At 34.0% G+C, this 24,692-nt stretch overlaps 1 protein-coding gene across 2 annotated transcripts in view; it reads left to right on the top strand.

The window, feature by feature from the left end:
• ABCG1 (ATP binding cassette subfamily G member 1) overlaps positions 1-12,047 on the top strand; it is a 142,841-nt gene extending 130,794 nt beyond the window's left edge. For both annotated transcript variants that reach the window (XM_053704537.1, XM_053704536.1), the window contains exons 13-15: positions 2,058-2,216; positions 8,341-8,459; positions 9,495-12,047. In XM_053704537.1, coding sequence (XP_053560512.1) covers positions 2,058-2,216; positions 8,341-8,459; positions 9,495-9,723 — 507 coding nt within the window. In that variant the 3' untranslated portion in view covers positions 9,724-12,047. The remainder of the gene's footprint in view (positions 1-2,057; positions 2,217-8,340; positions 8,460-9,494) is intronic.
• The last annotated feature ends 12,645 nt before the right edge of the window (positions 12,048-24,692 follow it).

The raw sequence follows: 24,692 nt of genomic DNA, 5'->3' as shown, positions 1-24,692 counted from the left end.
GTCTATTTTTACAATTGATCTTTCAATGATAACATTAAGTGGTTGATCACAATCTTTTAGGAAAACAGATGATTTATCTACAAACCATCCTGTAGACTTTAATATCTGTTGAAATAAAAAACATTAGATACGTTTTTTCAAAGGATTATGATTGACTACCAAGAACCTTAAGTGTTCATCACAATCCTTTAGAAAAAATGTATCTCATAGTTTATTTACAAAAAAACCCCATAGACATTAATTGTAATTTTTTTGTTGTTGAAACCATTAGATATCTTTTTCTAAAAGATTAAGATCAACGCCTAAATCTCTTGGGAGTCGATTATAATCCTTTAGAAAAATGTATCTAATGTTTTTCAACATAAAAATCATTTGTTTTTCTAAAGGATTGTGATTAATCCATTGAATGGCAAAATAAAGGGAACCCCCATTCTGGAGTTTCAATATCAAAATCCCAGTCCTACAATTTATTCAAGCTTTCAAAAATTAAAGGGACATGAAACTCAACATTTTTCTTTCATGATTCAGATAGAGAATACAATTTAAAAAAAGTTTCCAATTTACTTCTATTAGCAAATTTATTTAGTTCTCATGTTATTCTTTGTTGAAGAGTTATCTATTGAGGTAGTATGTACATATCTGGAACACAAAACAGAAAATAACACTGCCATCTAGTTCTCTTGCTAATCTATAATATTCTTGCAAAACTGCTACCATATAATGCTGCATACACAGGAACTCTCCTGACCTAACATTCCTGCTTTTCTACAAAGGTTTACAAGGAAATGAAGAAAATTTGATTACAAAAAGTACATTAAAAAGTAGGTTTATGTCCCTTTAAACCTTTTATTTTAAATTGGGAGTTACATCTTTTTTTCCTATATTGAGTAACCCTCATTATTTTGATAAAGTTTTGTTGAGAGTCGGACAATAGATCAGTGGGAATTTAAAGCCAATGAGCAATGGAAGTTTAATTTTCAGTGCTGCGTAAACACGTATTTCTTGCTCATTTCATTTTATATTTTGTTAACCTTTTTTTTCATTTTAACCCTTTTTATTATCCTATTTATGTGCTTCTCTTTTGTATATAGCCAAAACCAATACTGAATGGAATAAAAAGAGGCGCCAATAGGGTGATAACATAAACACAAGAGACAATAGCAGCAAGCGACGATGGGTATACTCACAAACGGAGCGGCACTGATTTGCGCCAGACACAGCAGACCGGGACCTGTTCGTCACCCGGCAGACCAGCAATCGATCGAAATTCCAGGCGATCACGTGGGACCCTTCAGCCAATCAGGTATGAGGACACGTCCACACCTTGTTCCTAACGGCCGCTCAACCAATCCAAAGACGATCTGGATACACACCTTCCTCCCTGCTTTTTCCTGATACGGACCATCAATGTCTTTCCTTTTAGGAGAGTTTCAACACAGAACTCTTTGGATTGGTTGAGCGGCCGTTAGGAACAAGGTGTGGACGTGTCCTCATACCTGATTGGCTGAAGGGTCCCACGTGATCGCCTGGAGTTTCGATCGATTGCTGGTCTGCCGGGCGACGAACAGGTCCCGGTCTGCTGTGTCTGGCGCAAATCAGTGCCGCTCCGTTTGTGAGTATACCCATCGTCGCTTGCTGCTATTGTCTCTTGTGTTTACGTTATCACCCTATTGGCGCCTCTTTTTATTCCATTCAGGATTGGTTTTGGCTATTGTCGTATTATTCGAGAGAGCGGCCTTTGATCTTCGCCCATCGTTTGTTTTTCTACCATTTGGCGCCTAGCGCACCTCCAGAGTCTGTCTAAACATTCTCTTTTTCTTTTGTATATATCAGAATTTATTTTTTTAGTAAAATGCCCTTTAAATGCTAATCAGGAGAATAACATGGGTTATACCTGTTTAAGTATTGTTTACACATCCTTTTTATTTGGCTTTTATAGCTGGTGGGTTTCTAAAATGTCAGGGAAATAAAAAATGTACAAATGATTAAAAAAAACAACAATAAGGATGTGAAAATATTGATAATCCTTGGCTGAATATTCTTTTATTTGCTTTTAGATCTTGTTTCCTGTTGCATACTGCAGTATTGTATACTGGATGACCTCACAGCCAACCGATGCGCTCAGATTTATTCTATTTGCTGCTTTGGGGACACTGACATCATTAGTTGCCCAGTCGTTAGGGCTTCTGATCGGGGCAGCTTCTACGTCCCTGCAGGTACTTGATACAGAGAAGCGAACTTATTTTATTGACATTTGTTCTTTTGTACATCTTGGTTTTTTTATCTGCAAATTTAGTTTGTTTAAATTAGTTTATTGGTTTGACATATTTAGTTATCTGACTATGTTTGACAAATGTCATTTTATCTTCCAAAACTCTTTGTCCTATTATATCTAAATAATAATCATTTATTATGGAATCCTTTGTTGGCAACCATGCCTAGGTAGTGGAGCAGCAGTGCACTGCTGGAAGCTGGATGCTGATTGGCAGCTACCCACATATGCCTCTTGTCATTGACTCATCAGATGTTTTTATCTAGGTCCCACTAATGCATTGCTGTTCTGGAGCTGGGTTAAACAGATGCAAGCAACAGCGATATAATGAAGTGGTCTATTCAAATATTTTCTTTGTGTACTTTTACGTTCCTTTAAAGGGACATGACACCCAAAATGTTTCTTTTTATGATTTAAAACAACATTACAATAGACTTCAATTATCTAGTTTGCTTTGTTCTCTTGGTATCCTTTGTTAAAGTACAAGTGTTTTATCACAAAATAAACATCAGGTTGATATGATGTGGAAATAAAAGTGCATCAAGTTCAACCTTCGTAAGTCTACTGTGTATATTATAATACCTTGCAGTAAAAACAGTATATTGGTTCCTCTTTTACCCCAACCTTTCATAGTCATGACCATTATTTTGGCCTCCATTTATCAAAGTGGGCCAAACTGGCACTAGAACCCTTACCGCTCTGCCAAGTATAGGGGATTCCCTCTCAAAAATCCCAGAGAAATAAAGAAAAATAAATGGCAGAAGATATACTGGCGCTATTGAAAAAATATCGGGGAGATGTCACCAGTGGCTATAAAAAAGTATATATATATATATGCAAAGATCAAGTAATATTTAGAACCGTGTATGTTCTTAAATAGCTTTCTGTGCTGGTTTATAAATGGTCCAGAAGGTATAACAATGTAACCAGAAATAATACTCAGAGATAGAATACGTTTAAATGTAACTTTATAATAATATTAAATGAACCTTTACAGCAATTGAAAGAATACACATAAATTGCACATAAAACAGTTGTGTCGACGCATACAAAGTTTAAAAAATCATGGACGCCCTCTCTAAGAGCAACTAACCAAACTTCTATAACACAAGAGACAGAGGGCGCCACATAGTGCAGATAAAACAACAACAATAGCTGTAGGGTTGCAGGTATATAGATATCCTACTCACGTGGTAAAAGGCATTAGTGTGCAGTACAAACAAGCCGGGTCTAAAGAGTCGCCCGGCAGACCTCCCCAGGCACCTGGATCTGGTCGTGTCTATATCCCAGCAGAGGAACCGAAGGGGCAATGTAGTTCCCACGGTCTTTAACAGTAGTGGCAGAGGCTAATGTTCTCCAAGGCACAAGGGATGAGATCACCAACAGGGAGCCCTAAGAGTGGTCGATCCAAATAAACAAGTGCAGCAGCGATGTAACAAAACATCAGATATTTATTAAAAAGTTAAAAGCACATCGGCAGGTAAATGCACATCAGCAACGCATTTCTCCGTGTCACAGCACGGTTTCATCAGGCTATAAAAACAGTTACAAAGCTGCTACACTTATAACTAATATTAACCAATCAGGGGGAGTCTTACGCCCACAGATAACACAGCTGTTGAGAATGTTAACCATCAACAAAACATCTTCATATAATATATGAGAAGTGATCTCAAGCGTTTATAAAGTCTTTCCACAATGTGTATGTGGGCCATACGTGCAGAGTAATTAGAAATAGATGGAATGATCATTTTAGAAATATGAAGAATAACTTCAAGTAACATAGTGTCCCCAGACACTGTAACTTGAACCATAATGGTTCTCCTGATATTTTTAATATCTGTCCCATTGAATCCATTCCTCCTTCTCATCTATATAATAGATTCTATAGATTGAGACAGAGGGAAACATACTGGATCTACAAATTGAAGACCATATTTCCCTCTGGTCTCAGTTTAAACATGGACCTGGCGGCTTTCTAATTTTCTAATTTCTTTTTAAATGTCACTTGTGTATTATCATAAGCTCTCACTTTTGTGATATTCCTATTTGTTTTCACTGACGCTTTTCCCCCCTCTTACTTCATAACCATTCCTTGGGTTTACCAATACAGTATTGTCACAAAGTAACCTTTTGATAGTTTTTAGACTTCTTCTTGATTTGCTTACTGTTTCCTTCTCCCACTACGTAGGCTTCACCGGTATGGGCTCTTGGCTTTATGTCTGTTCCCTTAATATTGCACACATTGGTTGAACATTTTTCGGCTCTCGCCACTTCGGGTTATCTAAATCTATTCCCCACTTCAAGCTCATTCACCTTGTCCATCTTTTTTGTTCTAATTCTTTTTATTATTCTATGGTTGTTTGAACACCAATTACAATACTCCCTATCCCGATACGATTTATATCATAGCCATCTACAAATTGTCCTTATTTTTCCTATCTATTTTTGTCCAGTTCTGGATGTTTTATATATTCTGATCCGTTACCACATCTAGTAGTCACAACATAAATTTCAGTTGGCAGCCTCATTCTGACACATGAGTATGTTGATATATATATATATATATATATATACACATTTTTTATTTTGACATTTGAGACATTATGTTTAAATATCCGTTCTATATTCATTTAACGATGGAGCACTGGTTTATTTTTATGTCACTGTGACTCTATACACACCCCCTTATATGCGATTGGTTCTGTTAAGGAGATTATTTTTTCACCTATCGCCTCCACCCCCTCTAACTTTGATATCTACATAAACCTCAGTTGGCATAATTACCCTAACACATGAGTATGTTCATATATGTACACATTTTATTATTTCCTTATTCGAGATGTCACGTATTTGACTCCTTCTATATTTATCTAATGACGGAACACTGTTTTTTTTGTATGTTACCGTGACTCTATTCACACCCCCTCGCACGTGATTGGTTCACGTATTACACCCCATCTAAATTCATTTAATGAAGGAGTATTGGTTAATTTGTATGTCACCGTGACTCTATCCACACACCCTCATATGTGATTGGTTTATCTACGAGATGACGTTTTCGTCATTCGCTCTTACCCCCTTCAAACTTTAAAACTTATTTTAATAGCGCTTTTCATTTATACATATAAATATAGAATAGCCCCACATAATATTATAAGTAATGTGACTATTATGATTCTGCTGTTTTTGTGGAAAGACTTTATGAACGCTTGAGATCTCTTCTTATATATTATATGAAGATGTTTTGTTGATGGTTAACATTCTCAACAGCTATGTTATCTGTGGGCGTAAGACTCCCCTAGATGCTGATTGGTTAATATTAGTTAGTGTAGCAGCTTTGTAACTGTTTTTATAGCCTGATGAAACCGTGCTGTGACACGGAGAAATGCGTTGCTGATGTGTATTTACCTGCCGATGTGCTTTTAACTTTTTAATAAATATCTGATGTTTTGTTACATTGCTGCTGCACTTGTTTATTTGGATCGAGCACTCTTGGGGCTCCCTGTTGGTGATCTCATCCCTTGTGCCTTGGAGAACATTAGCCTCTGCCACTACTGTTAAAGACCGTGGGAACTACATTGCCCCTTCGGTTCCTCTCTGCTGGGATATAGACACGACCAGATCCAGGTGCCTGGCGACTCTTTGGACCCGGCTTGTTTGTGCTGCACTCTAGTGCCTTTTACCACGTGAGAAAGATATCTATATACCTGCAACCCTACACCTATTGTTGTTTTATCTGCACTATGTGGCGCCCTCTGTCTCTTGTGTTATAGATGTTTCGAATTTGTGTTAGGGCACGACACATCAGAGGAGCTGCCTAGGAAGTGTTCTTGGACATTGCCACTCATCTTCATTTGGTTTGTGGATAAGTTCTACCTGCTTTCCTCTGGATACAACATATATCAATATTTTTTAGTAATTCTCACTATATATATTTTTTTTGCTTATTTTATTATTTTATTGACCGATATTGATATGGATTTTTTATTATTCTTCAATTTATAATTCTTTTTTATTCTGGACATTTTTTCACAGTATTTGGATATCTTTTTTATTTTGATTATCATGATTTGTAAGGATATTGTATCATTTATACTACTTACATATTACTAGTGTATATTTATCTATTGATACCATACATTAATATATTTTTAGATATTGTTTAAGGATACTCCACTATATACATTTTTGTATTTATCTTAATAATCTTTAGTTACTTTTCACTTATTGGCGCCTCTTATTGATACCTGCCGGCTCTCGCTTGCTGGCTGTGTATCTTACCATAAATAACCAAACTATTGCTCTTAGAGCGGACGTCTATGATTTTTTAAACTTTGTATGTGTCGACACAGCTGTTTTATGTGCAATTTATGTGTATTCTTTTAATTCTTGTAAAGGTTCATTTAATATTATTATAAAGTTACATTTAAACATATTATATCTCTGAGTATTCTGTCTCTGAGTATTATTTCTGGTTACATTGTTATACCTTCTGGACCATTTATAAACCAGCACAGAAAGCTATTTAAGAACATACACGGTTCTAAATATTACTTGATCTATATATATATATATATATATATATATTTTTTTTTTTTTATAGCCACTGGTGACATCTCCCAGCTATTTTTTCAATAGCGCCAGTATATCTTCTGCCCCTATTTTTCGCCATTTATCAAAATCTGGACGGGAACCTTGTCCACCTGGCAGCATTCGCTGCCACAGTTAACATTGCACAAGCAACTGCTTGTGCAGCTGTGCCCCCTGCTCCAGCACAACCAGTTGCAAGGAGCAGGGCTTGTCAATCATTCCAGTCGATCCTGACCTGGATGATTTGACTTCACCACCCTTGAAGTGTTGGGAAAGCTAAGTATCAGCAGTCTTAAAACCGTAGCTACTTAAAGGGACATAAAACCCCCAAAAATTATTTCATAGTTAAGATAGAGCATACAATTTTAAACAACTTATCCAATTTACTTCTATTAGCTAAATTTCTTCGTTCTTCTGGTATCCCTGGTTAAAAAAAAGGATACCTAGGTAGACTTAGGAACTGGGAGCAAGGTGCTGATTGTTGGCTTAACATATATGCCTCTTGTTATTGGCTTATTCATGTGTTCAACTAGATCCCAGTAGTGATTTGCTGCACCTTCAATAAAGGATACTCATAGAGGCCCATTTACCGAACGGAGCTTGAGGGCCCGTGTTTCTGGCGAGTCTTCAGAAACACAAGTTATGGAGCAGCGGTCTAAAGACTGCTGCTCCATAACCCTGTCCGCCTGCTCTGATGAAGCGGACAGGAATCGCCACAATTCAACCCAATTGAGTACGATCTGGTTGATTGACACCCCCCTGCTGGCGGCCGATTCTGCAGGGGGCGAGTCTGCAGGGGGCGGCTTTGCAATGCTGAATACGGAGAGCGTATTGCTCTTCGCATTCAGTGATGTCTGTCGTACCTGATCCGCAGTGTCGGATCAGGTCCGACAGACATTTGGTAAATCGGCTTCATAGAATTAAGCAAATTTGATAATAGAAGTAAATTAGAAAGTTGTTTAAAATGGTATGCTCTATCTGAATCATGAAATAAATATTTTGTGTTTTATGTCCCTTTAAATAGCATATGAGGCCCTGAAGCCTCATAAATTGGACCCTATGCCTAAGCCAGTTTTCAATCTATCTACTGCAGGGGTGTCCAAACTTTGCTCTCCAGAGGTTTTGGAACTACATTTCCGATGATGCTCAGCCAGCATTTTATCTAGCTGAGCATCATGGGAAATGTAGTTCCAAAACCTCTGGAGAGCAAAGTTTGGACACCCCTGATCTACTGTCTCTGTAGTCACAAACCACCCAGATAAAAAGTTCCAAAACTCGACTACACTTACTGTGAAAACCCTTTTCTTTGCTGAAGGTTAAACACATATCTTCTATTACCCCACAACACACTTTCACTCCTCCATTTCCCTAGTTTTGAAACATGTATTGATTTTAACTGATGTGCTTACATATTATACATGTATTAAACAGTGTCCTTTTAACATATATAGTAATTCTTTGCCTATTCCTCGCAGGTGGCAACATTTGTAGGACCAGTTACAGCTATTCCCGTACTCCTGTTCTCTGGCTTCTTTGTCAGCTTTGACACTATTCCAGGGTATCTTCAGTGGATGTCATACATGTCTTATGTCAGGTAATGATGCCCACTAATATATAAAGGGCTACGCTACAAGCTTCCTGCTTGGCAGGACTGATAACTTCAATGCTATTATAGTGGGTTATAGTAACTATTATTTTGCCGTCTGCTGATTATCAGCTAATAGCCAAGTCTTGTGCGAGTCCACTTGGGTGCAGAGAAAGGCACTAAATAAATACTATTATTATTGTGTGGTTTAGACTTGCTGTTTAGTATATGTGTTAACAAAATGTACAATTCTACCCTGTATACAGTATGATGCAATTAGCAACACAACACTAGTTCATAAAAGGACATTAAACAGCTTAAGATTGTGATATAAAATGTCTGTTTATGTGTAAAAAAAACATTGCAATATACGTTCATTATTTATTTTGTCCCCCTTTGCTGTGATTTAACTTTCAAAAATAGAAGTGCCATTGATTGTGCTGAGGGATGTTAACAAACAGTAGTGCTAATATTTTTGCGTTACACTTCTAATATTCTATAAAGCAATGGGTGCTGCCGTTTTGGAACCTAGGGTTTCCTCTTATCTATCTCTTCTGAGGATAGTTAGGGACAGATACAAAATTGAGAGAGCAAACAAGCATGTGTTAGATTGTTACTTTAACAGTCCTATATTCCACACCGGCTTGCTTGCAAACTCTCTTTTAATTTGTGTTTTATATTTGTCCCAGCAGCAGAGATAGATGAGGGAAAAACCTGGGTTCCAATATGGCAGCACCCATTACTTTCCCAAAACTTTATAGAAACTAAACCTTTGCACTTATATATTCAACATTTAAACAACTAATATAATTTAAAAAAAAAGTCTACATATTATTCTGAGGCTTATCTTGGCTTTGAATACATTAATATTCTTATGATGTATTTACTGTTTAACATTCCTCTAATAGCAGATCTAACTCTGTATACAAGTTACTGAATCATTTATCATAGTCTCAATCTCTTTATTATATTCAGTAGAGATTGTGCCCATAAGCAAACCGTCACTAGAACTATTTGTAATTATTATTTTATATCTCTTTACAGATATGGATTTGAGGGGGTTATCCTATCAATTTATGGTCTTGACAGAGAAGATTTACATTGTAACAAAGATGAAACTTGCCACTTCCAGAAGTCCGAAGCTATTCTAAAGGAACTGGATGTGGAGAATGCAAAACTATATCTGGATTTCATCATACTTGGCGTATTCTTTGTTGTTCTGCGGCTGGTTGCCTATTTTGTTCTCAGATACAAAATTAGAGCAGAAAGGTAAAAGGTCAAGAAAGCTGAAACTGGTCAACCTTGTTGTCTTGTGATTACTGGCAACGTACAGACACCATCAACACGTCATTTGTGTTGGGTTAGCAGCTTTTCTTGGTAATGAATTGCAAATCCTATTGGGATTGGGCAGCTTACTCATTAAACTTTCTAGATTTTAACTAGGAAGAAATAGAAGGGAACCCTAGCAGATCAGTTCAGTATTGCATTGAGACTGGTTACTGATAGTTTCTTTTAATGTTGTGACTTTGACCAAGAGTCGCATGCCCATATTACAACTGACATTGCATTTTTGATTCAGTAAGAGTTCAACATATTTTGCTTTATGTGGAATCCCTGAAGTATTGTTATTTGGTAGCTCTGAGCTAAGAGTTATTGTGCCAGCAGGTTTTTGTTATTTTTAAAAGATCGACATTCTCCTAGCCAACTCTACAATTTTACCCATATTAGCTTCTTTTTTTTTTTAATTAACTTCGAATGCAGTAGTAAATTTACAGAGCTGGTCTCACTCACTCAATATGGGAAATAGTATGAGTATGGGAGCAATGATACTTCCTTAACTTGGGACAGGATATCTGTTGAATTTATAAGATGTTGGTCCATAACTCAGCCATTGTTTTAATGACTAATATACTATGAATGCAATGTCTGTTTCCATTTTTTGTTTTTATCATCATACCATTCCGTTTAATGTTTTGTACATCTTTTATTTAAAAAAATGAAATCAACTGTCCACATCATTATATTTATGTTGATGTTTTGTAATATTTACATGTTATCTTAATTTGAATGACAATTGGCCCAGTACTCTAGACTTCAGCAAGCTGAACTTTTATTATATTCCCTCTTAAGCACATGTAGTTAATCTATACCAAGGTCATTATAACTTAGTTATAATTAGAGATGGGTATACGTAAATCCTGAAATAATCATAATTCATGAGGACTGGAGTTGGAGATGAATACTATATAGAAGACTATGCAACAACTTTTTTTTTTTGGCTTCATTGGCAAAATTATTCCAAAAATAGTATCCCATGGCCAAAAAAGAAAATCTCAGTGCACCATGTAAGAGATTTAGTTTTCGTAAATACGATTTTACTTCAATTCGATTTCTGGAAGGCTTCTATAAAACAATGTTTTAGAGCGGCACGTTTTTAAATGGACATTAAACACTAATGTATTTCATGTATAGTATCAAGGTTATTCTCCATCTACGTCCAGTCATAGGTGCTACCATCTTTAAAGTTGTCTTTCACTGCATACCAATGTTCTGGTGTTTTCACATGTGCCACATCTCTTCTTCTGATACCGGTAGTTTAACCTAGGTTCAAAATGGTGGTACCTATAATTAGAGGGAAGTGCATGAAATGTATTTATTGTTTAATGTTCCTTTAAACATATCCCTGGTGAGTCGCTTACATGACTATAAAATAGAATGGTTCATCATAAGGTATTTCCTTAACAAGTATAGTGCTGTGGAATTTAAATACATAAATTATGCAACTATTCAGTATTTCATTAATATGGGCAAATTGTTCATTATTCTTTTGTCTTCACCACTTCAAATACACCATTTAAAGTTGATCACAACAACTACCTCAATTGAATGCACAAATCGAGATATTGAAGCATTCAGAGATATAGAAAAAACAAATAAATAAAAGGAATTTGACATCCCTTAAATGCTTGACTTAATTAAAGTGCCACATAATGGAGCTTGTTTTTCAACACAGACCAGAAGCAAAGTTTACCTGGTGAACTCCAGTGCATCAGCAGAGAGCATATTTATCAATCAAGAGCATGATATAATCTCAATTTACAACTGAATTATTGAATATTTCTTCTCCAAACATTTTGTTTCAAACTAAAGACTAAAGTGTTGAAAGATGTGATATACCTTATAAGTATTCAGTTAAAATAGCAGTTGCATGTGTGCAACAGCATGCACATTACAGACAAGAACAATGTTCCCCATGCCACATGCATGTACTACTATAATTAAAATACAGCATTGACTAAACATTGGCACTAGACTAGGGTGTCCACTGCAGTAATGTCTGATTTCTGTTAGCAAAATAATTGTTTTTTTTGTTGTTGTTATTATTTTTATTATGTATATAATTAATGTTATTTATGTAATAAAACTATGAGACGGATAGAATGAATTGTAGAGGAATTCCCTAAAATATTTTTCTCTGTGGTTGAGCAAACAAATTTCCAGTGAACCTGGACTATGTATATTTTGGATTTAAAAAATATATATGTATGCATTTATTAACATTTTATATAGTTGAATAAATTTTTAATGAAAATATAACATTCATCCCTTTCATTTTTCATTTGCCTTCATTGTCAAATGTGCATTTTACATTAGTTTTGTGTATGCCATGGTCATTTTGTTTCACATTTACCATGACACATACAGTCAAAATATTGCATTTGGGAAGGATTTCTTTTTTACTAACCTGAGCCAACAGATATATACAGATAGATAGATAGATAGATAGATAGATAGATAGATCTATAGATGGATAGACATCACATCTAGATACTGCTGAGGGTTTCATTTTCTGACTGGGCTCTTGTTTCCTTCATAGTCAGATATATAGTTCATTCATAATATTATTCCATTAAGAAAACATAATTTTTTGGGGGAGAAGCAGAGGTTAATAGCAAGTACAACAGCATGTGCATTTAAGCTTTTTATTACCACCCAACATTAATTGCACAAATAGTTACAACTACAATTCAGTGGTTTCGTTTATTTTGGAGCTTTAATAGCTGTACAAGGCTAGCAGACTCTTACCAGAGTGTAATAAAAGTTATTTCAATATTAACCCATTAGCTGCCAGTGAGGCACATTCCAAAGTCAGAGTATTAACTTGCATCAGTATCATATACCCAGAAAAAGTAAGGACATTAAAAATAGGGATCAGCAATGATTTTGATACCATCATTAAAAAAATAATGAATGTTGGCCTTATTTCTTATCTTGCTGAATGTTTGCCAAGTATCCAGAATCTTTTTTTTTTTCACAACAAAGCTAATTTATGCTGTATTAAATGTACCATTTGAAAGTTGATTGATACAGAAGTCAAAATCTATGAAAATTGATAGTCCAATGTAATATTTAAATGTTACACTCAAATATACCATCAATTTATTTTTATAAATGTGTTATTTAGTTATGGATTATGAGAAAGTTAAATTAACACAAACTAAGTTTCGCTGGAATATTGGTCTGAGATTTTTTTTTACCAAATCGAAACTGAATGTGCTTAATAGAATGCAAAACAAAGTTATATTTCAATGCTGGGTATTTACTTCTGTAAAAATAATTTGATATATATATATGCATCACATGCACATTGATATACATACATACATATACATACTTTAATAATCTTTTTAAAAAGACACAATGAATGTACCCAAATCATTTGTAATGTGAAACTAAAATGAAGATGGAGTCTATTCACTAATTAAAAATAAATAAGTAAATAAAGTTAGCTGGAAAAGTCAGCCAAAGTTGGTCAATCTCATTTGGATCAGGTCAGTTAAAATTCAATCTATTCTCAGAAAGTAAACGATAAAAATAACAATGAAATACACTTTGACTGTCTTGAAAAACTGTTGATTTTGACTGGCTTGTTAACTAGGGTGACCATATTACCGCTTTAAAAAGGGACACATGAAAAATACATATGTCAGGGCTGTTTTCAGGGCTGTTTAAAGAAATGTTTTGTATAAGATATGTGTCCCTTCTTAAAGCAGCAATATGGTCACCCTATTGTTAACTAACTTTTCTTTGTCTAAATCTGATTGAATGTTTTTTTTAACTATCTTCACTTTGACTTAACTACAAAGTTGGTTTAAATGACTTCAAAAAGTACAAATTCAGTTAAAATAATAGTTTAGTTGACTTTGTATTCTATTTATAAAAATATTACAAAAAAACTATTGCACGAAAACATTTTTAAAATAGAATATTTGTTAAAAACAAAATCAAGGGGTTGTGTTTGCATTGTAATTAATCATTGTAAATTGCCCTAATTATGTCTGGCTGATTTATCTGATAATCCTGTACACCTAAGATACTGTATAATTAGGTTCCTTCATCCTATATATAGAAAGTCAACAGGTGAAGAGTATACAGCTTGACATCTCAGTCTTTAGCTCATCAGCTGAGAAGGATGATAATAAATAACTGAAACGTTTTCTAAAGAGTTAACCTGAACCGATAGACAACACAGAGAAGATGCACAATTATTTGCATAGGGAGCTGCGTAAGATGTAAGAAACTGCTATTTGCGTTTGCTGTAACAATTGTAGCCTAAAAATATACAGGCACATAGATTTTTCTCCATGTCAGCTATTTAAACTAATCTGGGTCACACAGTCAGTGCTTTGGCGCACCAGTGGGAATATATTGTTTATAAAAAAGGGCTGTATAATCTCCTTAGCAGATATCTCATACATATTTACTAGGCATGGGAAGAATTTTAGTATTTGGCATTTGTTTACTAAACGAATACTGAATATGGCAGCGGCGTTCAGCTTTTTTTGGCTCCGAATTAATTTGTGTAATTGTGCAACAGATATCTGGATTTGCACATATATTTGTGAATTGCACTATTAAATTAATAAATCCCCCACTGAAAATAGCCGAATGCTGATGCCTTTGACCGTATTCGTTATTTGTTTTGTAAATGAATGCCGAATAATGGCCATGCCTTACATTCAGTCAAAACTGAGGATGTCTAAAACGTAGTTTGCTTTCTAAGGGACAGTTAAGTCAAAATTAAACTTTCATGACACAGATAGAGCATGCAATTTTAAACAACTTTCCAATTTACTTTTACCATTACATTTGCTTTGTTCTCTTGGTATTCTTTGTTGAAAGCTAAACCTATGAAGGCTCATAAACTGATTTCTAAGCCCAATGAACTTTCACAGTTTCTCACAGTTATACAGTGCTAGTTCATGTGTGTCATATAGATAACAGTGTGCTCACTCCCATGGAGTTATTTGCGAGTCTGCACTGATCGTCTAAAATGCAAGTCTGTCAAAAGAACTGAAATAAGGGCGCAGTCTGCAGAGGCTTAGATACAAGATAATCATAGAGGTAAAAAGTGTTTTAATATAGCAGCGTTGGTTATGCAAAACTGGGTAATAAAGGGATTATCAATCTTTTTAAACAATAACATTTTTTTTAAATAGACTTTCCCTTTAAATTATTTCAGGATTTTACAATTTGTAGAATATATTAGATTTTAAGTGAACATTTAATTCACCATGAGATTTATTGAACAGCTCATCTTTTTTAGAAGTTTAATAAATGTAGTATCATATGAATTATTTGCTAAATAAAACTGATAACGTAAATAAAAAATCAAAATTAGTTAGAATTTTTAAATTATATTATAATTTTTACCAAATTTGCAAATTTGGCAACATAGTCTTTTTTATTTTAAACCAAAGATGTATGTATATATATATATAATCTTTATTGTTTTTAAATAATAAATGCCATTGTACAAAACATATTCTGTTAACCGCTTGGCTTCCAAAGAGGGTCACAACACAAATGTTGCAGCCCTCTGTATTGACCAAGGTGGTAAATGCATTATATAGAATTGGAGCACAAAATGTTGCTTAGATAAAGTAATTGTAAATCGAAGTCTTGTTTTTTTAACCCTCAATTCTGTCTTATTAATACACGGCCTTTTAGCTGGTTAAAATATATATTTCTCCTGTTGTTTCCGTGCCAAATAAAGTGCCTTGCAGTTTCCACTTTGATTTGCAATTCTTCACACCCAGGAGTGGTGTGTTGTGTAATTATTTAATAACCACCTTGAAAATAAGCAAAACTACTAAGCAAACGTATATTATGAAAGAGAGGTTACTGATTTAGAACACAAAGATAAAGGGGTTGTTTCATTTATGGGAATAGTCATTATTTATCCTATGGGGTTAAATTGACACTAATTATTTGGACTCCTTAAAGGTACATTTGTTAGAGCATGTACATTTTGCAAACTAACCCTAGAACTCTATGAATACCATTTATGAACCACCATTGTGCTGCCTGGTTTATCATTGTACAAGCAGCTGTTCATGAAATGAAACCCCCTACTCCTGCATAACCAATCGTGAGAGCGGAGGCTGTCAATCACTATGGATTAGTCTGGGTGATTTTAAACTACCAGCTCAGAAGTGGCAGAGAGGTTTATCAGCTACTGAGCAATCTGTGCACACGTTTGCATTTCCTTTCATTTTCAATATTAAAGGGACATATTAATAAAATATTTTCTATAGTTAGTATGAAAGAGAAGCAATTAAATATGGTATTTGATTTTTAAAATAGTTAAACTAATAGCTGCTTAACATTAAGATGTAACCAACAGGAATTGCAAGATTGAGTCTTGAGTTTTAACTATTTATTGGCTTACACACAAAACTCCCACAGAAAGAAAATGGTTTATCCAGGAGCAAAGAATGTACCATGACACATTTTGAAACACAGAAAAATAGTGTTCCTTTAATTTAAACTAAATTTACCCATTTTATAAAACATAAAGTTTGTTAAATGCTGCTTATTTATACACAAGATATAATGACCCTTTAAAGGCACACACGCTCTGTACGTACACTGTACACCGACATCAGTTTTATGTTATCAATTGGCTGCAGTTTTCTAAAATAAATATAGACACTGTTCGGTTGCTCTTTCTCTTATCATTCTTTTTATTTGCTTGCTTACACTAGAAGGTGTGACTTATGTGTCACACGGGAAGGCACAATATGTGACACTTTATATGGGAATGGGTGTTAAATAAAGTCTTAACAATTAATCAGTTGACGTAATTCCCAACTTGGTCGAAAATTACGCAGTTTCTCCCTGTATAGAAATATTCTCATATATTTATAGCAATCAATTTTACCTTAATGGTATCACTAAATTATTCAAGATTTTTGCCAATTCTTTTTTTTTGCACAATATTAGATATTGAATAAAGAATTGTCCAGCTTGAAGCCTTGGATCTAAAAATGACCTGCAGTTGCATTTCAGTTTGTCCCTCTACTTTCTTACCTATTTAACACAACCCATCTACCACTCCTCATCTGCAACACACATATATATGAAAATAAATAGATAGAACCACCCAATATATATAGAATTTTAAACTAGTTTTCCATCTCTGATATAAAAAATAAAATTAGAATAAGGACCCTCTTTTGAAGATTTAGCCCCCCCTTGTACTTAAAGGGACAGTCAACCATAGAATTGTTATTGTTTTAAAATATAGATAATCCCTTTATTACTCATTCCCCAGTTTTGCACAACCAACACAGTTATATTAATATACTTTTTATCTCTGTGATTACCTTGTATCTTGGAACCTTCTTCCAGCCCCCTGATCACATGACTGTGACTGTTTACTATCTATTGTCTTAAATTTAGCATTGTTTTGTGCTAGATCTTAAATAACTTTCTGTGCCTGAACACAGTGTTATCTATATAGCCCACGTGTACTTTCTGTCTCTTTGTGTTGAAAAGAGATTTAAAAAGCATGTGATAAGAGGCAGCCCTCAAAGGCTTAGAAATTAGCATATGAGCCTACCTATGTTTAGTTTAAACTAAGAATACCAAGAGAAAAAAGCAAATTTGATGATAAAAGTAAATTGGAAAGTCAATTAAAATTAAAATTCCTATCTGAATAATGAAAGTTTAATTTATACTTGATTGTCCCTTTAAGATGACTTACTTGCATTGATTCTGCAGAAACAAGAGGGTCCCTATATCAGAATCATAATACTTATGTATTTCCCTATTGTGCTGCCCCTCAAAAAAGGGCATTTATATATTTATTTTATATATTTATGTGCAGCATATTTCACCAATTAAATATTACTCTGCAAAATGTGTGCTTACAAAATATACATTATAACAGTGTTGTGAAAAAGTATTTTTATTTTTAAGAACATTTGCAGTCCAGCAATGTATCCTTAGAAATCCTCCTGAATATACTGTATGTTTCTCACATTATTCACTGTAACCATTTAGGGACATATAAAACTGATTTCCTGGACTAAGCAATCACTACATATTATTTTTGCAGGGTCAGGGTACACTCCAGCCTCTCTAAGCACAGATAAACTAGTGCAATTTCATAATTAAATTACAGGAAAGTACAAAACAAAGTAATTTTACTATACATAAGCATTTTATGGGGAATTTCATGTTTATGCCTTGTTTATTTGCTTAGTTTTTGATCCCCTTATTTCTCTCATGAATCCCCTCTTCCTTCACTTCATTGTATACTTAAGGGCTTGATTTATCAATAATTTGGAGAATTCTCCTTTCTGTTCTCCTATCAGTTCTCCGCAGCTCTTCTTTGGAGAGGCGCACCTGTGCGCCTGTATTTATCATAAAAAAAGTAGTTTTTTCTCCATAGGAGAGCTGAGGAGAACTAATGATACGGATTAGTACCTTCTCCTTATTTATCACTAAAAATAAGCAACTATTCTCCCTGTCAGTCATATATAAGTCAATAGAAATATTTATAAATCATTTCTAGTATATTTGTTAACGCCCCTCTTCAACAAACTGTCATGTAAGAAAATAGATTTACATTTTCATTGTTTTTGTGCTTCAATTTTAGCGCTTCTTTTATATCTTATTTTTATGCCCCAATAAATATAATTTTTGTGCTCTGTTATATATTACTTTGGCACTCTATTATATATTTATCACCCTAATATAAATTATTATTGCGCTCCAATAACCATTATTGTTGTACTTTGTTATAGATAATTTTTGCACCTTATAGAGACCTTTTTTTGTAACTGCTTCCACAACTGGTAGAGAATAGATTTGTAATGTTGTTCTCCCCTGTAAGAATGGAGAACTTTAATGCAGGAACTTGCAGGAGAACGTTCAGTCCTCCACTGGAGAATATAAATGATAAATTTGTAACTAGGAGAATTAAGGAGAACTATTTGAAAAACGACTAAAAGGATGTAATTTAACCCTTTTTTTGGAGAACATTCTCCAAGGAGAGTGAGAACAGAGTAGGAGAATTTTACAGTCAAACTTGCCTAATTTTAAGCACATTTTTGAATGATAAATAGGGGAATTATTTCTCATGAGAACTTTTAGGAGAATATGAATGATAAATCGAGTCAGGAATGTAAGCTTGGCCCAATGAAGGAGGATACTGGCATAATCATGACTACACATATCATATTCAGGCTGTGGCTTTTAATGATTTAACATAGAACAATGTCACAACTATTTGACATCCTAAATGATGAAGAAACAAACACACGAGAGCAAACAGGAGTAATGCAAACAGTTAATGATCTCACATTTATCATGTATTACAGATTACCACAGCTGATTTCTAAAGCTATTCAGATTTAACTATTTATTTACTGCTGCTCTGTAATGACCAGAATCACTTGCTTCTTATATTTTATAATTGTATCTGAACTTAGAATCTTATTGTCAACAATGTGTCTCTTACAGATAAATATGGTAATATAAGAACACTAGTTACCGATGGGAAAGTTGTTTATTGAAATGTTTACTAGAATTAGTTTAAAAAGATATCATGATTACAAGCTAATGAGGGGAAAATAACAGTGTTGTGTTTTGTATTATGTACGCAGATAGCATAAATTCACTGCCAGGTATCTTCTGGGACTGGGGGGACTAGGCTGAGTGAAGTAGACTTGTGGGCAGAGAAACTGTAATTTAATCTATCCCCTCTTTGGATTTACAGCACCAATGGTTACATTTAAAGGGACATAAAACTCAAATGTTTTATTTCATGATTCAGATAAATCATACCATTTTAAACAACTTTCCAATTTACTTCTATTATCTAATTTGCTTCATTCTCTTGTTATCCTTTTTTGAAGGAGCAGTAATGCATACTGAAAGCTATCTAAAAGTCAATGACAAAAGGCATATAAGTGCAGCCACCAATCAGAAGCTTCTGAGCCTATCTAGCTATTATTTTCAACAAAGGATACAAACAGAATGAAACAAATTAGATAAAAGAGATACATTGGAAAGTTATTTAAAATGGTATGCTCTATCTGAATCATGAAAGAAAAAAAATGTTTTTCATGTCACTTTAACATTTTATTTTTTAGGGTCTATTCACAGCTTGCACTGACTGTGGCCCCAGCTGAATGTATAAATAAATATCTCCAGGCATTTTTTAATGTTTACCGCTTATGTAAATAATTTTTCAGTCTAGAGTTTAAAAAAAAATTATATATATATATTAATATACAATTTTAAAAAAAATTACCTTGTGTGTATTTTTAACTAAGATTGTTACAAACAAAATACAATTAAGTCACTTTGTACTTTTTGAAGGAATTGTTAACAAACTGTTTAAAATTAGTGAAAAGTTAAGAAAACAATCCAGCCAATCAGATTTAGGTCTACTAGTAGGATTACTAGTCAGTCAAATTCACTTGTCAGTAAGAAAAAAAACTGCTTTCATTTTTTAACAAGTCTTGTTTCTGGGAATATGATATGCAGAGAGTTTGATTTCCTTATTTACACAGGAATCGCTGCTTCCTAACCCCTGTTTCTGGCGAGCCTGAAGGCTCGCGCAGAAACAGAGGCATTGGGGCCAATACGGGGGTTGGTAAATCGGCCCCTGTGTGTCTGTAGAAACTTTGTGTAGCATTATTTAATTATTAGCCTAAAAATCAACAGAACAATTTATTCTCTAATTATTCAGCATCATAAAAAGTTTATTTGTTAAGAGACAAGACTTAAATAAGATTATTCATTTTAATGTTTCCCATTCTTTTGTTTACCCATCCTACAGTTGTTTAACTTATTAACCACAGACTCTGGGGCCAATTTATCAAGTGCCGGGCGGACATAATTAGCTGTAACTTAAGTTTCAGGCGAACCTGAAACTTCGGGGGTAGAAAGCAACATCCGCTCCTTGTTGAATCTACCCCTCTAAGCCCACTTACATGAGTCATATGCTACATATATTGAGGTAAAACAAATTATTATTATTATCATTTATTTGTATAGTGCCGCAGAATTCCGTAGCAATGTTACAAATGTAAAATGGCTGCACTAACAGGGCTAATTCTTTTAATTACTATGTTTATGATTCCAGTTAAGTAGAATAAAATACTAATATTTCTGTAAAAAGAGGCTTAAAACATTGCTAATTTTGGATTACATTGTCCACGTGAAAATATAAAAAAAATTAACTTTATTCATAAATAATAACTGAGCTAGCTCATTAAATTAACATAAAATATTTTTTACTAAAACAATTTTGAAATTCATATCTCAAAACCAATCAATTAAGTGGTGAGTAATTCATTGTCATAGTGGTTTCTGCACCAATTTTAATTATTTGATATATAATATTTGTGTGACAAATTTAATTTAATCCAGTTAGATTTACTAAGTTTATATATTATAACAAATAAGACAATTTAATAGATATTTCACATTTACAATTTAATTTTTGTATATTTTTGTACTTTGTATTTTTTAACCCCACATAAAAGGACCATACCTTATTTAGGAGAAAAGAAAAAAATATAACAATATTATGTAGTAAATTAAACTATAAAACAAGCTGCAATGTAGTATAGTATTAATGTGTTCTGTGTATGTAAATAAGGTTTTCTGATATTTTCTTTGTGTGTGTTTTATTACGTTTCTCATTGTTATGTACTGAACCAACTGATTGTGTGCTCTTCAAATACCTGTTTCAAAACAAAATAATGTTCTTAAAACATCTGTAACACAGTGGTTAAAAAAATAGGAGGTCAATCGAAATTCTTTAGAAATGTTTATCTAATGATTTTTCGTCAGAATTCAGTCTATGGAGATTTTTTGTAGATAAGTCATTTGAAAATCTGTTTCTAAACGATTTTGATTGATCCTATACTTTGAATGATGTACTTACAGGTCAAAAAACATTTGTAATAAATTGAAATATTTTCTCAAAAAATCCTTTTTCCTCGTGACAGTATATCGATCTCATTTCAACCTAAACTGTATCATCCCATTGTTTGTGTACACTCATAAATATTTTATGTAAAAAAAAATGTGGGTAAAATGAAGTTCCAATGTTATTTTTGTAGTCACTACATGAGATTCAGCATTACATTGTCAATATAAACAATATGTTTGTACAGTTCTCTTTAAAATGTAAGGATTTTTTATACATATATTTTAACATTATTAACTTCTATCCAAAACATTAAAGAATGTTTTAAAATTGTCTTATAATTAATATTATATTAACTGGTTGCAACCTTTTTTTACAAAGCAAGAATCAATGCAAATTACGGTATTACCTTAGGATGGAAGAAGGTCGTTCAATGGAACAAATATACAATGGGCCTTTTGGGCGTCCACAGACTTAACTAGCGTGCAACAATGTGCATAAATGTATATTGTGAAAGTAAACTTTATATTGCTCGTTTTCTTGTGCAAAAGTATATTGCACTATTATATTTGGGGCATATAGGGTAACCTGCTTTGCACATGCAATGATTGGTTTGCACTGCTATAGATAACATTTGTTAAATGACTGTAATTTCCATTCTTTGGAACATGTACTGTATATCAATGTACCATTAGGATGTGGGGCATTTTAATAAAAGCTATACAATTATTACCTATTTCTTTCTTGGTTGTGTTTCGCTGCTCTTAGCTGTGTTTCACTACTTGGCTGTGTTTCACTACTTCACATGTGCTTGCCTTCCCCATGATTATTAAATGGTATTCTGAACCTTGCTATTTTGATTATGCAGTCAAGAAAACAATTTGCTCAAAATATTCAAACTAAATAAAAAAAACAAATTGGTATTTAAATATTTTAATTTTGCTGAAATATTCTGTATTTCTGTTTTAATAATACAATGCACATTTTCTTTTCTTTTTTTTTTACTTAAAAGAAAAAAGTAGCGTATTAGTGCAGTTATAATGCTTGCTCCTATGTGTTTAAAAAAACAATCGGCTAGATTATGAGTTTTGCGTTATGAGCGGCACGGTGATAACGTGCAAGATATTGTCACCACTCACCTACAGCGCTGGTATTACAGGTTTTCATAAACCCGGCGTTAGCAGGCAATATTGCAGCATAAAGCAAAATTGAGCTCCATACCGCACTCCAATACCAGCGCTGCGGTGAGCTGGTTTTACGTGCTCATGCACGATTTCCCCATAGACATCAATGGGGAGAGCCGGCTAAAAAAAAGCCTAACACCTGTAATAAAGCAGCGTAAAGCTCCGTAACGCAGCCCCATTGATTCCTATGGGGAAAGAAAAAGTTATATTTACACCTAACACCCTAAAATAAACCAGAGTCTAAACACCCCTAATCTGCTGCCCCCGGCATTGCTGACACCTACATTATACTTATTAACCCCCAATCTGCCGCCCCCGACATCGCCGACACATACATTACAATTATTAACCCCTAATCTTCCGCCCCCAATGTTGCTGCCACCTACATTACACTTATTACCCCTAATCTTGCCGCCCCCAATGTCGCCGCCACCAACCTACACTTATTAACCCCTAATCTGCCGCCCCCAATGTTGCCGCCACCTACATTACACTTATTTACCCCTAATCTGCCACCCTAAATGTTGCTGCCACCTACCTACATTTTTTAACCCCTAATCTTCCGCCCCCAATGTCGATGCCACTATACTAAAGTTTTTAACCCCTAACCCTAACACCCCCTAACTTTAATGTAATTAAAATAAATCTAAATAAAACCTACTATTAATAATTCAATAATTCCTATTAAAAACTAAATACTTACCTGTAAAATAAACCCTAAGCTTGCTACAATATAATTAATAGTTACATTGTATCTATCTTAGGTTTTATTTTTATTTCATAGCTAAGTTGGTATTTATTTTAACTAGGTAGAATAGTTAGTAAATAGTTATTAACTATTTACTAACTACCTAGCTCAAATAAATAAAAAATTACATTTAAAATAAAACCTAACCTGAGTTACACTAACACCTAACCTTACACTACAATTAAATAAATTACATAAAATAAATACAATTATCTAAATTACAAAAACAAACAAACACTAAATTACACAAAATAAAAAATAAATTATCAGATATTTAAACTAATTACACCTAATCTAATATCAAAATAAAAAAACCTTACCATAAAATAAACTACCAATAGCCCCAAAGAAATCAGCTCTTTTACCTGTAAAAAAATACAAACAACCCCCCAACAGTAAAACCCACTACCCACACAACTAACCCCCCAAATAAAATCCTAACTAAAAAACCTAATTTCCCCATTACCCTGAAAAGGGCATTTGGATGGGCATTGCCCTTAAAAGGGCATTTTGCTTTTTCTTCACAGACCCTAAGCTAAAAATAAAACCCACCCAATAAACCCTTAAAAAAGCCTAACACTAACCCCCGAAGAACCACTTATAGTTTTTGAAGACCTAACATCCATCCTCAACGAAGCGGCAGAAGTCTTCATCGAAGCCGGCAGAAGTCTTCATCCAAGCAGCCAAAGTTTTCATCCAAGCTGGCAGAAGTCTTCATCCAGACGGCATCTTCTATCTTCATCCATCTGGCGTGGAGTGGCTCGATCTTCAAGACATCCGGTTCGGATCATCCTCTTCAATCGCCTTCTTCTTGCAGAATGAAAGTTCCTTTAAATTACGTCATACAAGATAATGTCCCTTGAATTCCGATTGGCTGATAGAATTCTATCAGCCAATCTGAATTAAAGGTGAAAAAATCCTATTGGCTGATGCAATCAACCGATAGGATTGAGCTTCAATCTGATTGGCTGATCCAATCATCCAAATGATCCAAAGCATCAGCCAATAGGATATTTTCACCTTTAATTACAATTGGCTGATAGAATTCTATCAGCCAATCGTAATTCAAGGGACGC

The sequence above is a fragment of the Bombina bombina genome, chromosome 3 (genome assembly GCF_027579735.1).
Source record: "Bombina bombina isolate aBomBom1 chromosome 3, aBomBom1.pri, whole genome shotgun sequence".
NCBI classification, from domain to species: Eukaryota; Metazoa; Chordata; class Amphibia; order Anura; family Bombinatoridae; genus Bombina; species Bombina bombina.
This window is presented reverse-complemented; position numbering and strand designations above follow the sequence as displayed.